We start from the raw sequence: 15,810 nt of genomic DNA on the forward strand, positions 1-15,810 counted from the left end.
TAAAAAGTTCAACCCAACCACTTCATACAGCTCATTTATGGTAGTGCTGCCCCTAGCTTAGTTGCCATCTCCGTATAGGTCATCCCTTTTTGTTTTTGGATTCTTCACCCCTCCCCCCCCCCAATCTTTCCCTTGGGAATCTGTTCAAATTTAAGAAGCAAGGCAATTTAAAATTGTTAATAGTCCACACAGTCTGTCCCTTCCATTTGGCAGTAGGCATCTATGCCTTTTGTACTGAGTAAGGGAGTAAGAAAACACTGATATGCAGGGTCTATCCTTTTTAAGTCACAGGCCTTCGCAAAGGTGTGACATAAGCAATGGTATCCTTACCCTCCTTAAACTAGGGCAACGGTTCTATGCTCCTTGGGGAGTTGGCATTCAGTGTTCTAATCCCTTCTATACTGGATTATTGGGTGCCTTGCTCTGGATGTCAGCGCTGCTGCTCCCATTTTCTTTCTCAGATAGCAGCTTTTCCCTCTCAGATTCCAGCATTTGCCACTCCAGGATCTCTGGATTCAGGAAACCTGATCAGAATGGGGCCCCGATGCTGCAGACATTTTGGTCATACTCCATACTTACTGCTGAGAACTTGTCCTTCCTTGACTCTCCCAATCCCACTGGTTCATTCTGGCCTTTGTTTTCCTTGACTTTTGCAGGTGAATTGTCTCTTTCCTCAGAGTCCTCACCCAGTTCTGGACTATGATGCCTTTTCTCGTCATCTGAGTACAGCTGGCTAACCGACTGTGTGTCTTTTTTATCTTTTTAAGTTCTTGCTTCCTTTCTCTGCAGAACTCTGCTTTTTAATGAGCTGCTCATGTCTCATTTTTCCTGTGTGTCTTCTCCTATTCTTTCCACAAAGAACGTCTGACAGTTCTCTTGCTTTTTTCCTTTTACAATAGTTGTGTTTGCTGCTGCTGTTGCTAATTGTATATTCCCCAGTCACCTTCATCCCATCATGCTCCCACCAATAGGTCATGGTTACAGGGCATCTTTGACCTCTCTCTGGTCTCTGAGGGTATGATGACATGGTAATTGAACACCTGCAGTTGGCCTGAGTCAGCTGACCTGGGCCAGCCCTGGGAGTTTAATTGCTGTGTAGACATACCCTGAATGCACCTCCTCCAAGACTTAGTCCTTAAGCCTTTCCCTCTCTGGGATGATATCCGGGTTATTCTCCCATTCTTGGGTTGGGGCTACAGCACCTTGTATACCAATGGTGGTTACTCAGCAGGCCCAGTACCTGCAAGTCTTCCCTTCAAAAGCTTGTTGTTGGTGGTTAATACATTGACTAGATCTTATACTAAGGCAGAGGCTCTCAACTTTTCCAGACTACTGTACCCTTTCAGGAGTCTGATTTGTCTTGCATACCCACAAGTTTCACCTCACTAAAAAAACTACTTGCTTACAAAATCAGACATAAACATACAAAAGTGTCACAGCACACTATTACTGAAAAATTGCTTACTTTGTCACTTTTACCATATAATTACAAAATAAATCAATTGGAATATGAATATTGTATTTAGATTTCAGTGTATGGAATATAGAGCAGTATCAGCAAGTCACTGTTTGTACTGACTTCACTTGTGCTTTTTATGTAGCTGGTGTAAAACTAGAAAATATCTAGATGAGTTGATGTACCCCCTGGAGGACCTCTGCATACCCCCAGGGGTACACATACCCCTGGTTGAGAACCACTGTATTAAGGTATTGTGTAATCTTACTAGTAGGAACATAGAAAAGCGTGAAAGAACATAAAGGATTTTAAAACAGAAGGCCTGTACAGGTGTCTGTCTTACCTAGAGGCTTGCCATCTGTTGCAGAAATCCCAGGCAGGTGCTTTGCCAGACCCCTGGCCTCTTGGGTCTGTGCCTGGATGAACCACTTCTCATCAACTCCCAACAACTACTCCCCTCGTCCCTTGAATGTCACTTTTATCCAGGGGTGAAAGTAATATAAAAGATTTACCAGTACATGAGCCACTGTAAGGGGCGGGGCCTTCGGCGGAAGGGGTAGGGCTGTGGGTCAGCCTCTCCCAGCCAGCCCTTCCATGCTGCCTGGCCCATGCCACCTGGGGTTCCAGCAGTGGTTTAAAAGGGCCCAGTGCTCCGGCCACTACTGTGGAGCAGCAGCTGGGAGCCCCTGGCCCTTTTAAATCGCCGGGCCCTGGGGCAGCTGCCCCTTTTCCCTCCCACCCCCCTGTCGGCGGCGGCCCTGGATGGGGTGGGGGAAGAGGCAGCGCTGTCATGGCAGTGCTTTAATGTCGGGCTGTGTACAGGCCGGTACCGGCAGCCACTTCTTAATGGTACGCCATACCGGCCCAGTTTCACCTCTGCTTTTATCCCCTCCAGAAGCCCATTTGTCTTAGGTTTCCAGGCTTTTGGTTCTCCTGTGTTTACAAATTAGGATCCCACCCTCTTGAGAAACTGGTCAGTTGAGCTGGATAAAGGGGTAGGAGGTGAGAACAAATGGATCTAGTATTGTCCCTCAAGTATAGATATGGACATGAGAGGCTGGGCATCTGAATGAATATTCGTGAGATTACCCAGGCCCTACAATTGGCCAAGCCACCACGTAGCTGGATGGAAAGCTTTCCATCATTGACCCTTCAGCTCTTCATTGTTATTATCTACCACCAACCTTTGGGCATTAGGGGTCTGGACCTATGGACTCATTTGGCATGCCAGGGACAGCTGGTCCATTGTCTCTTACCACCAGGTCCCCAAGGAGGGGTGCAAATATATGACAGTATGCACGGAATGACACCAAAGAGATCTGCAGTACTGTATTACTGCTATTTATTTATGTGGCTTTGACTCTTTCTTGTCTTTACTGACCTGTGTTAATAAAAGTGGCCAAGGTTTTGCTTTGCCCTCAATGTGAGTGTCTATGCCTTGCACCTTAGAGTTCCCTACAAGATACTGAACATGTTAGTTTTAATTCTGTAATGTCTGATTCTGGGACTAAAACTCTATTAGATGCAACTCATTCAATTAGTATCAGCTGGCAACCAATACAATTATTAACCATTAAAGAATCTGGCTGCAATAATATCCATAGATTATTACAGAGCAGGTCCAAATCCATCACAAGCTTCTCTTAGAATTTTTAAGAAATGACTCATTCTCTGATTGTATGCAGTGTAGTTGTAGCCAGTTCAGTCCCAGGATATTAGAGAGACAAGGTGGGTGAAGTAATATCTTTTGTTTGACCAGCATCTGTTGGTGAATGAGAAAAGCTTGTTGGTTCAATAAAAGATATTACCTCCCCCACCTTGTCTCTCTTCTCTGAATCTGGTTTAAAGGCTTGACCCTGCAGCTGTTGAAATCAATAGCAAAGTTTCCATTGAGTTCAGAGACACAGGATCAGGCTCTGTAATACTCATCCCTGCAAATTCCACTTCTGACCACTCTGCCCTGGAGTTTGAAGAAATCTTTCTCTCGTGTGCCTTTCAACACGCATGTGACTTGTTCACAGAGATTCTGCAAGGGAGATGAGCATGTTGTCATGACAACCAGTTGCATGCTGTGAGTAAGGACTGCTACAAATGACCAGCTTCTGGCTGTTCATCGCTCCTTGTTGAGTAATGTTACCAGAATTAGACAAGTTTGTCTGATTTGTAACTACTTTTTCTAGTGACTTGCATTTTTGCTGTATTTATTTCTAAGAGAGCATTCATGCTTCTTGCTGTGATGCTTAGGAGAGACTACGTGCTGACCATCGTAATTGTGAATTATGAAGGTAGGTGGTACTCTTGATTATACTGTAGCACATGCAAAGTGATGAGAAAATGGTCTGAAATCATGCAGATTTTAAACCTGTGCGTTTGATGACCAGAACAGCATGCATAGCAGTTTAAAATGTAGTATCTGAATCCAGGTCTGTAATCGTGCTGGTTTTTTTGTTTTGTTTATTAATTGTTTCTTAATTTGTCTTTTGCTTCACTTCAATTATCCCACATCTCTTTTCCCTCTGAAGTCTTCTGTGAACTGCAGTATGTGTAATGGGAAGAAATATGCGTCTGTTGAGGGCCAAATGCTTGCCCCACTGAAGTCAATGGGAATTTGCCATTGACTTCAGTATATAGATTGGGCTCTTGAAGCAGATATGTTTTTTTGTGAATGCATTTTATCAAAACTCCAGGCAGGGGGAAGGAAAGTCTCTTTAATCCAGGATTAAAAACTATATAAAGAATTTTTTTCACAATTGTTATTTTTTATTTTTTTTCCAAAACTGTTTTATTCCTCGTGACTCATCATTTCTCTTCCTCCCTTCTGTTTTTTTCTACTTCCACTTCTGTGTCCAGCAGGGGGAATAAATAATATCCAAAATTCATTGTATGCGACCTCATTATTTGTTTAATCCCAACTGTGATGAGGTTTTAAAGTGTTGTTTTCCTAGGCTGTCAAAACTTCGGAACGGATCCTGCTCTTAGGTCCCAATGCAGTCCTACTCTTTGCTATCTCTGACAAGGGAAGTTTTGCAGAATCTGGTTTTATTTTGCTAACAAAACATTTTTCAAATTTGAATTCCTTCATTTATAGTATGTATCCACCATCTGCTGGAATGTGAACAGTTATGAAATCACAGCACTGGGCTTCCAACAATAACATATTTGATTTCTCCTCAGGCTCTGATATTGGATTTACTGTGGAGAGAAATGGATGGTGGAAGAGAATGGAAGGAGATGACTTAGAGAATAACTATAGGCCAGACTGCTTTACTGATTTGTACTGGAAACTATTAACACATCACAATGGGACCAAAGCAGACATGCCAAACCCATGAAAAAAGGCAGAAATTGGGCTTGTTTTTGGCTTAATTGGCTTGTGAGTTTCTTGCTGGCTAGTTTTTGGCTTGTAGCTTGTTGCTTCTTTTTTTTTTTTTATTGGTTCCCGGCAAGCAGGGGCAAAGAGGGGGCAAGCAAGGGCAATGTGGGGAGAGAGTCACAGGTGCACAGCGGGTCCACCACAGTCCCAGGCTGCATGCCAGGGGGATCTAGTCATATAGAGTGTCGGGATACTTAGGTATTGGCTTGTTTTGGCCTTGTTTTGAATGGGATTAGCTTGATTTTGGGCTTATTGTGAAAGTTGGGGTGCTTATGTACCATGTGAAAGTTGGCAACTGTGGACCAAAGGTACTATCAGCCTTTAGGACAAACTCAGAACTGTTTGTTACAGTTCAAAATTTTTTATTTTGATATACTTGACGCTAATCAAAGTCTGGCTCAAGCCCTGAATTTCAGATCTATCCCCCTTATTCAAAGTATCCATCTAGTAGAAGGACAACTATTCTGGTTTGAGGCTAAAAGCTAAAGCTTTGTGACAGAAGCATATATTTAAGGAAGGAGAGAACTGAGGTCTATAAGGTCCATATCTTTGTATAGTAAATACATTTTGCTATTCAGAAGCTTATTTTCTGTATCAGCGCCTTTATCTATATATATTTTTGCTTTCAAGTATCTGTTTGTTACTACAGCCATTTGGTCTCACTGCATCATATTTTCAAACTATTCCTCATTCCAGTAATAGTCTGTGAAAGAAGTCCTTCCTAAGATTAAAGGACAGATTCTCAGCTGACATAAATTGGAGTAGCTCCACCCACTGCAATGGAGCTGTGTCAGTTTAGACTAGCTGAGGATCTGATGCTAAGCTTTTTTTCCCCTGCACTTTTCAATTGTGAGTGCGATGTCCCTTTCTTGGAAGTAAAAGGGGTCTATTTTTTAAACAAATCCTTGCATGGCTCTTTTAGGTATTTGAATCTGATTATATAGTATAATCTTTTTGTCTTTTCTCATGAGATGTACCTATTTTATCATAAATTAACCTTGTTGCCCTTTTCTGAAAAGTGGGATCCTTCTTTTTTTGAAGTACACAGTGATCCAGATGCAGCTATACCATGACCTGATATTAGCATACCTTTTAATTTTGAAATCTACTTCCTTATTCATGACCCTGCACTTCTTTGGCTCTGTGCAGTGGTCCTGTACTGTAACACAATATATTGTTCACCAATTTTCAGGCTGCTTTTCTAGGCCTTTTCTAACCATTTAATAAACATTTCTCTTGTGTAAATCTCTACCTTGCTATTCCTGACACTAAGAAAAAGTGTACCATTTTTCCCCATCCAGATCCTCCTTCAGTCTCTAGCTGCAGATTGTACCATTATGTAATTACTTCCATTTAATGGTGCCAAGATGGAGCTCTATTTTTTTGTAAGGATTTTCTGTCCATGGAGTGGGTTTAGCCCTTTGACCCTATCTCATGGACCAGTTTTAAATCCCTGGTTCAGTCTTTGCGCGTGTGCACGCACACTCTCGCTCTGTTTAACAGGTCCCTAAAGACTTCTCTGAAACTGAGGTAAGTCATAGCTTTGCTCTGTCCATTCTTTGTTACAGATTTCTTTGAAGAAATGTAAGGTTCATTACAATCCATTTAAATTACCCTTTCTCTCTTTTGTTACATGTCTTTTCGTCCCTGATAATTTTTCCTAGCATAGAAACTAGCACTATTAATCTATAATTACCAGTTCTGTGATATCCTTCTTGTGCTAAGTAACATATACTAATGCTAGTAGTAATATTAGTTCCTTAAAGAATGTAGAGCTGAATCCCGTCCTGTCCTGTCCTGTCCAGGTGTTTTGTTGAATTTGTTGCCCATGTGGCAAGATGCGTTTCTGGCCCATATCTAGAAAATGCCCTGAATCAGCTAACCTGGCACAACTAGCATTTCAGCCACCTACTTTTTAATATCTGCTCCTGACATAAATATGCTCATAAAGGGGGAAATTTGGATCTCATTTACACTGGTGTAATCCAGACTTCCTCTCCTAAGGTCAGTGGAGCTACTCTGGACAGCACTAGTGTAAATAAAATCAGAATTTGGCCCAAAGTACATTAATTCCCTGTGCTAATACTTCTCCATCCTCTTTTGTTATATCTTTCTTAATTGGACCTATACCACTCTTTTTTCCAGTTATAAACAGTACTAATAAAATATTGTTCTTTCAAGCATTATATATTATCTCTTTTGATTTTTCTCATCTATCATAACCCATTTTGTGTGTATCTTTGCACTTCTCTCTCTTTTTTTTCAATAAGCATTCTGTAAGGGTTTGTGTCTCCCCCCCCCCCAATTATATCTAATCCTTTCCTTTTACTTGTGCATTTCTAAAAGGCATGTGTTTCTGCCTTAACTGATACTGAACTTACAGCTAGTCTACCTTGCCTACACTGGAAAGCATGAACCAATTAAAAGCTTCTGTCATTTGTCATAGTTAGTTTTTTAATTATAAAAAGAAAAGGAGGACTTGTGGCACCTTAGAGACTAACCAATTTATTAGAGCATAAGCTTTCGTGAGCTACAGCTCACTTCCTCAGATGAGGAAGTGAGCTGTAGCTCACGAAAGCTTATGCTCTAATAAATTGGTTAGTCTCTAAGGTGCCACAAGTCCTCCTTTTCTTTTTGCGAATACAGACTAACACGGCTGCTACTCTGAAACCTTTTTTAATTATGCAATTTCACAGAGCATACTAAGCTCTACCTGAGAATGGTGCAAGTCATGGTCAGGTACTAGCAAACTACAGTGTGGTGAGGTACAAAAACTGTGATCTTTGCATGCCACTGGTATGACTCCCACTTTGATCAATGACCTTATATGACAGCCTGGTGACAATTGCCATGGAATGAAAAGTGTGTTCATGACACTGCAAAACAATGGAGAAGTAAATTGGCTCCACTTGCTGCTCTTTCCAGTTTGCCTAGCATGAGAGATCCTGTTATAATTTTGATCTCTGCCTTGTTGGGGCTAAAGAATGATTCATATTATGGCAGCAATTTGATTGCTGTCCCTTCTGTCTGAAACAGCAATAAAAAAGCAAACAATAAAAATATTGTTTTTTACAAAGGTGGTCACCAAATGCATATGCTGTTTACATTACCATCCAGTTGCACTTAGTTTGTTTCCATTTCATCCTAAGACATCAGCATTACAGTATTCACCCAGTACTGGATACTAAAATAAATGTACCTTGAAATAAAAATTTAATTCCCCAATTTGCTAATAATCTTGCCAAACTCAGCTATCTAAATTATAGCCTACAGTATTGAATGGAGTTTATTGCTGCTATACATCAGCTCTGTGGTAGAGCCTGGCAGCTGTAGGAGAGAGTTATAAAACAGCAATACATTATTTTATGCAGGCTTGACTATACTTGGCACTTCGAAAATACAAATTGCCTTGTTCGAGGGTCCCTTCCAGCCTAAGGTCCCCTATAAATATTTACAGCTATATTTTCTTAATGTTTGTCCTCTTGAAACAGTTTATTTGGTATTGATAATTTCAGAACAGTGATGCTACAGCTTTTCTGTATGCAACAGAATATTTTGAGGCTTCAACCATGTGCAGTTCTCATTTATACTGATGATTGAATGAAGGCAGTATTAGTTCTTCCATTATAAACTCCCTTTTTCAGCCATTCATATAAAAACGCAGACATAAGCATTTATTTCTGGGTAAAACTTGATAGAGAGGGTTTCAGAAGCGAAGGTCTTAAGCCTTATCTACGTGGGTCAATTGGCTGGCATCGCTGTTGTAGAATAAGCTATTCCAGAATAGCTCCTCATGTAGACGCACTCTATTCTAGAGTAAAAATTATTTTATGTCAGAATAATTATATAATTATAGTTATTCCTAGAATAACTATGCCAGTCAAATTCTGTAGACCAGGCCTTAATTGGCAGTCTTTACTTGGGCAAAATGCCCATTGAAAAGTATCAGGGCCCTATTACTGTGACATGTTCTTTCAAATGAATCCACCCACATCAGATCAGCTGATGCTGAAATTGTCAGCACCGGATTTCAGGGTTTATAATCCATTGAAATGAATTCTGACATTTCATGCTTTTCTTCGGGTGAAATCCTGGTAGAGAGTTCTCAGACCAAGTAATCAGGCTGTGTGCTCAGAGCAAGTAAGCAGAACAGAACTGGCGGCACCAGTGGGTGATGGCTGGTGGGCAACCGTTGTTCAGCTGACAATATGGAATATGGAGAAGTAGTAGATGCCCATTGGCTGTCTCTGCTCTTGCCTTCCCACGTCCCTCTTCCAGCTGCTGTGGAGCTCATCTCCAAAGTGCTTGTGGGCTGTGTAGTCTCCTTGTACAGCCTTCCCCAACACATGAAAATGAGGTGTTTCTTACTGCATTCCAGTCCTTGTGAACCTGCAGGGTTTTGGGGCCAGGATTTCAAATTTACAGATAAAGTTTCATTTTGTTTCTCTGCAGCCAGCACTGGTTCTCATTCAAAAGGACATCTTTATAGCGAGAAGGGCTAAAATCTTCCTTGCCAAAGGAATACTGGAGTTGTACAGAAAACGCACAAACACCAAGCCCCTTAGAAAGGACCCCAGCATGGAATTTTTATAGCATTTATTTATAGTGGCTGTGCTTATTGCTTAATCTATTCCAGAATAGGTCTTTTTTTCTTGCCCTGTGGTTATTATCCTTATCCATTTCATATGGGAGACTTTAGGGAAGAAGTCTTTTAAGATCATGACTCACTCTGCATGGTAAATAAACCTACCCAAATGCATAGAAATATGTGTTTACTTCATGGAATGCTTCCGTAAATCTCCATCTCTATAGTAATGTACTTTTCTGCTATTGTGAAAACAACTAAAATGGTGCTTAGATTGGGTGCTTTGAGTGATTAAAATAAATAAATGAAACAACTTCTTAATACAACTATAATTCATGTGGAGGTATACATATATTTACCTTTATTTAATTTAAAATGTGAATCCATGTTACATTGTCAATACATTTCTCTTGAAATGATACACAAGAGCAGGTGAGCTGCAAAATAACCCAGCCCTTAATGGCAGCCTTACAATTAAAAATATGTCCCTAATATGAAATATTATTAGGTCTTTGAAACTAGAGCTGCACTAGTTACAAAATCAGTTAATTAAGAGTACATACCCTAAATTCATCCCAGCACATATTTTAGTCCATCTCTGTCTTTTGCTAATAGTGTATTTTTAAGGTAATTGAACATTTATTACTTAGTGAGGTAATGTTTCTTTGGCCCTAACCCAGAGTATTTGCAACCGTATTACATGATCTGCTCCCAGATGCTTGCGAATAAAATAGAATTACATTCATCCTAATGAATTTTTGTAGAAGTCTTTTTTGTGTTATGTCTTAAGGTTTACAACATTCTTCCTGCTGTCACAAAAGCAATTTTGATTTTTTTATACTTCAGTGTCATTCCTATTTAGATCTTACTTTGTAACCTGTTACAGTAACTATGAATAATCATATGTAATTTCCCTTGCAACTTTTAGTTGGTTGGTTTGGATGAAATCACTCAATATAAGCATAAGGTAACATTTTATATTTGCACAGTATGATAATTTTGATCTCAAACTACAACAGAAATAATCTCAAACAGTCATAGAATCATAAAAGATTAGGGTTGGAAGAGACCTCAGGAGGTCATCTAGTCCAGCCCGCTGCTCAAAGCAGGGCCAACCCCAACTAAATCATCCCAGCCAGGGCTTTGTCAAGCCGGGCCTTAAAAACCACTAAGGATGGAGATTCCGCCACCTCCCTATGTAAACCATTCCAGTACTTCACCACCCTCTTAGGGAAATAGTTTCTCCTAATAGCCAACCTAGATCTCCCCCACTGCAACTTGAGACCATTGCTCCTTGTTCTGTCATCTGTCACCACTGAAAACAGCCAAGCTCCATCCCCTTTGGAACCCCCTTCAGGTAGTTGAAGGCTGCTATCAAATCCCCCCTCACTCTTCTCTTTTGCAGACTAAATAAGCCCAGTTCCCTCAGCCTCTCCTCTTAAAGCATGTGCCCCAGCCCCCTAATCATTTTCATTGCCCTCCGCTGGACTCTCTCCAATTTGTCCATCCTTTCTGTAGTGGGGGGCCCAAAACTGGACGCAGTACTCCAGATGTGGCCTCACCAGTGCCGAATAGAGGGGAAATAATTACTTCCCTCAATCTGCTGGCAGTGCTCATACTAATTCAGTCCAATAAGCCGTTAGCCTTCTTAGCAACAAAGTCACACTGTTGACTCGTATCCAGCTTCTCATCCACTGTAATCCCCAGGTCCTTTTCTGCAGAACTGCTGCTTAGCCAGTCGGTCCCCAACCTGTAGCAGTGCATGGGATTTTTCCGTCCTAAGTGCAGGACTCTGATGCACTTTATCAGTATAATACATTAAAGAAATTATTTTATCCATACTTATGTTCTGCTTCATTTAATTATTATATGTTGTGTAGAACAAGCAGGGGCCATTTGATGATGATTTATTTCCACAAGCAACTTTAGGGTACTTTTTCTAAGATGACCTATATGAACAATAGTTAACACTAACCTCATACTTTTGAAGATCAGTGAACTTGTAGTTCGTCTATGGAGTCCAAAAACTTTAAATAAAATATTTCCTATTATTATAAAGTTGATTGAGGTTAGTTATTCACTATGTGCAAATTCAGAAAAAACACTCCATCCTCAACCACAGCCTCAGAGTAAACAAAAGAACCATGGATCCTTTCCTACAGGGGCAGAATGACCTCACCTTCTCATAGAAGTTGTTTAGTACCTCACAAGGACTCTTTGTTCTGAGTCCCATCTAACAGAGCACTTTGTCTTCCATTTTTGTCAGGTGAGAGATTAACATCTCCATCTCTCTGCTTTCATAGCCATTCCACCCAGTTTAGGGGATGGGTTAGAGAGACCATAGGCTATAGCACTTAGAAGGGGAAGAATATGAGTGCCTGCCTCTGTAAAAGGGGGGATAATGTCTGCCTGCATGGAAGTTTTGAGGATTAATTGGTTAATGTTCGTAAAATGCTTTGAAAAACATATGGACCTGATCCAACACCCACTGATGTCAATTCAAAGATTCCCATTGACTTCAAATGGGAATGAGTCCTAAATAAGTGTGAAGTATTCCCAAGCCCCTACCCTTTACAACTGAACTGAGCCAAATTATTCATTATATTTAAGCTTTTAATTTTTTCTCTTTATGACAAGGCAAGTTGGTTGCCTTTTCATGCTAGTATGCACTGAAAGGTATGCATCCACAGATGCGCAGAATTCCTCCAGGAGTAGATTAAGAAATGATGACTAAGGGGTATAGAAAATAATGAATGGTAGAGAAAGTGAATTGGGTGTGCCTATATATCTTTTTTCATAATGCAAGAACAGGAAGCATTCAGTTAAATTAATAGGCAATACATTTAAAATATTTTTTTAGACGGTGGAGCTTGTTGCCACAAGATATGGTGGAGGCCAAGAGTTTAAGATTAAAAAAGCATAGTCATTTATACATATATATATTTACTGAAAGCCTCCACAGTTATATAGCTAGCATAAGAATTTTTTAGTTAATATAAATATTGCAAAGCTTCATGCTTCAGGGCATATGCCAGCCAGGGGTTAGGAAGAAATGTACCTTATGGGGAAGTTGAACACCATGTTTTTTGCGGGGGGGAGGGGAGTGGATTGGCACCTTCCTTTGAAGCCCCAGGTACTAACTAATGTCACAGTCAAGTTACTGGATCACTAGTCAGGTCTGATATGACAATTTCTTTGTTCCTGAATTCCCCATTATCTATAGCTCCAAACACTAAGAAGAAACTATTTATTGTCCCAATTTGGTCCCTCTGGGATGGAACACAGCAGTTGTTTAAAAGCACCCAATAGCACTGTTCAGGAGTTTAATACAGAAAGCTAAGACTACCATGTCCCTCTATAACTACAAGGAAACATGTAAGCAGGGAGAAAGTAATTGCCCTTGCTGGAACATGACCATGTTACTAGGGTTAATATTCCCACTCTATGAAATGCACTATGTGATCTTTATTCACCGCAAGTGGTGTTTGTCTCCCTAGCAGCATAAAACCTGAAGATATCTTTGGTCTGCAGGACAAAATTCTGGCCTCAGTGAAGTCAATGGGAGTTTTACCTTTAATTTCAATGGGGCTGAGATTTCACCCATGGATTTTTCTTTTACCACTGTGTAAGATCAACAGTTCAAAACTATTTGTACTTTTGAGACAACCAGTTTTAAATATGGAATGGCGTATGGTTTTCCCACTGTTCACCATTTTAAATAAGTAATTTTCTTAAGTTTCATATTGATGAAAGCTTGTGTTTAATTATTTTTTGTAAGATGATTTTCACTGTCAAAAGGAATGCTCCCTTTGTGAGTATTGAGGGTGGTAAGGGAGTTCTGAGAAAGGGGACAGGCAGGGAACAACATCACATTGCCAAGTTATTTAGTTGCATATTCTATGTTAATATACCTGCAGTTATATCCTCAGTATGGTTGGATTTTAAAGGGGGTAGTTTGAATGATGATATCAAGTAATTGCTGTATTAATGCATCTCTTATGTAAGCTGTCCATCTTGATGTCCTCCTCTTTGTAGGTTAATTCATGCCATGTTGACCTTTTCATCTTACCTCAGTGCCTAATACTGTATAATTTACTTCGGTGACTTTTATTTATTTCGGTAAAGAGCAATAGCAGTACTAATCCTTCATCAAATGAGTCAAGACCAGAACTGGAAATCTAAAAAGCATTTGTGTTGAATAATACAGGTTTATTTTTCCTTTCTCAGCAGATATATGGAGTGATCACTCATTTCAGACCGACCCCGACTTGCCACCTGGCTGGAAAAAAATCAATGACATTGCTGGGATCTATTATTGGCACATACCAACAGGAACAACCCAGTGGGAACGTCCTGTCTCCATTCCAACAGATCTTCAGAGCTCAAGGAAAGGATCACTTAATTCTATTACCCCATCTCCTACCCCAGAAACTGAGGTAAAATGTAGTGATCTCTTACTACTGAGTATTGAAAAGAAATTAGGATCTCTTTCAACCAGTTACTTGCACCTAAAACAGTAACATAAGCTTTAGAATCCACTATACGTTAGCATCTCTAAATGTAGCTGTTTGTTGATAATAAACCATAAATATTTTTTGTTTTTAATGACTTTGTCTCACGAAACACCTTAAAGATTTGGATGTGTAGTATGAAAGGAGACATCATATCTCGTACAAAATTAGACAGCCTGTATGTGTGATTAATGTGAAATGATTAAGGTTCCCTAGGGTTCGGAAGCAATACTTAATTACACAGGTGCAGGCTATATAAAATATTTACACATTAACAGTCTCTTGGCTTGACTCTTCGTAATTACATCTTCTCTTAGCTGTTCAGTTGCTTGGAGTGTCACACACACACATTGGAAGTTACACACCAGATGGTAACTACTGAACGTATAGCTTATATTAAATATACAAAGCATTCTAAAGTGAAAGCACTTTAGAATCATACCAGAAAAATTATCTGAGCACAAACATCATTCTTTTGTGCTGAATTTTTAAACTAGAAATGGGGTGTCCTCTGTCTTCAAGCATTGTGAAAAAGAAGAAAACTTGCTAAATATTTTTAAATGGTAATAACCCACTAAAATACCAATTTCTGGGGCACTCCTGGGATAACTTACTGATGTCTATACATGAAAATATAAAATACCAAATGGAACAGTAAACTAGAAAAATTGCAGCTAATTTTAATTTTTGAAATATATATATATGCTTGGCTTGCCTTGACCATGCAAACACTTAAATATGTGTAACTTCACTTGCGTGATTTGAGTGGGAGTACTCACATGAGTGAAGTTATGGTTAGTGTGTGAACCATTTCATTTGTGGTTCACATGGGTCAAGACTTCCCTGGAATTCACTATATGCCAGACGTGTTGACTACTAAATGGATAAAGTTAAGTGATATGAAGGATGAAGAGTGATCGGTTACCTCTCAGATAATTCTGAAATTCAGAGGAATTTAAAGTGCTACCAATGTTTCCAGTGTAAATTTCTGTATTTTAAAATTTATAACTCAGTCATAAATTATTTGTTTCCTTCTAAAACTTTATGGACAAGATTTTGACTATTAACTTACATCTTTGAAATAACTAAATTATGTAAAAATAAAAATCAGTAAGGATGCTAAATTACGGGGGGGAAATAAATTTGTTTATTCAGTGTTTTTTCTTTCACTGATGGTAAAGTAGCTTTTAATTGTAGGACTGACATTTTTCATTTTAATATTACAGACAAGTATCATAGGGCTTGTGTACACAGTGGGGGTGATGTGTTTTTTGAGTGTGTGATTTCTAAACTACACTAAAGAGTTACACATAAATTGATCTGGATAGACCCTGGTGGTGCACTTTAAAGTAATGCTGTTTGAAACAGTACTATGTTAAAGTGAACTAGGGAACCTTTGGTATGCACCAGGAAGTTCTACATGGACCAATTAATCCGCAACACACTAATGCATTTTAGAAATCGCTCTCTGTAGACAGGTTTCAGAGTAACAGCCGTGTTAGTCTGTATTCGCAAAAAGAAAAGGAGTACTTGTGGCACCTTAGAGACTAACCAATTTATTTGAGCATAAGCTTTCGTGAGCTACAGCTCACTTCATCGGATGAATACTGTGGAAAGTATAGAAGATCTTTTTATACACACAAAGCATGAAAAAATGGGTGTTTACCACTACAAAAGGTTTTCTCTCTCCCCCCACCCCACTCTCCTGCTGGTAATAGCTTATCTAAAGTGATCACTCTCCTTACAATGTGTATGATAATCAAGGTGGGCCATTTCCAGCATAAATCCAGGGTTTAAAAAGAACGTCTGGGGGGAGGGGGTAGGAAAAAACAAGGGGAAATAGGTTACCTTGCATAATGACTTAACCACTCCCAGTCTCTATTCA

At 39.6% G+C, this 15,810-nt stretch overlaps 1 protein-coding gene across 11 annotated transcripts in view; it reads left to right on the top strand.

Annotated features, from left to right (window-relative positions):
- The window catches only part of APBB2 (amyloid beta precursor protein binding family B member 2), a 318,929-nt gene that overhangs the window by 184,542 nt on the left and 118,577 nt on the right, over window positions 1–15,810 (top strand). For 7 of the 11 annotated variants that reach the window (XM_073342186.1, XM_073342194.1, XM_073342187.1 and 4 more), the window contains one exon: window positions 13,642–13,850. In XM_073342186.1, coding sequence (XP_073198287.1) covers window positions 13,642–13,850 — 209 coding nt within the window. Of the gene's footprint in view, window positions 1–3,536; window positions 3,742–13,641; window positions 13,851–15,810 lie in introns of those variants that run through there. The other 4 variants (XM_073342189.1, XM_073342195.1, XM_073342196.1 and 1 more) reach the window with 3 other exon arrangements.

Source organism: Lepidochelys kempii, chromosome 4, assembly GCF_965140265.1.
Source record: "Lepidochelys kempii isolate rLepKem1 chromosome 4, rLepKem1.hap2, whole genome shotgun sequence".
Taxonomy (NCBI): Eukaryota; Metazoa; Chordata; order Testudines; family Cheloniidae; genus Lepidochelys; species Lepidochelys kempii.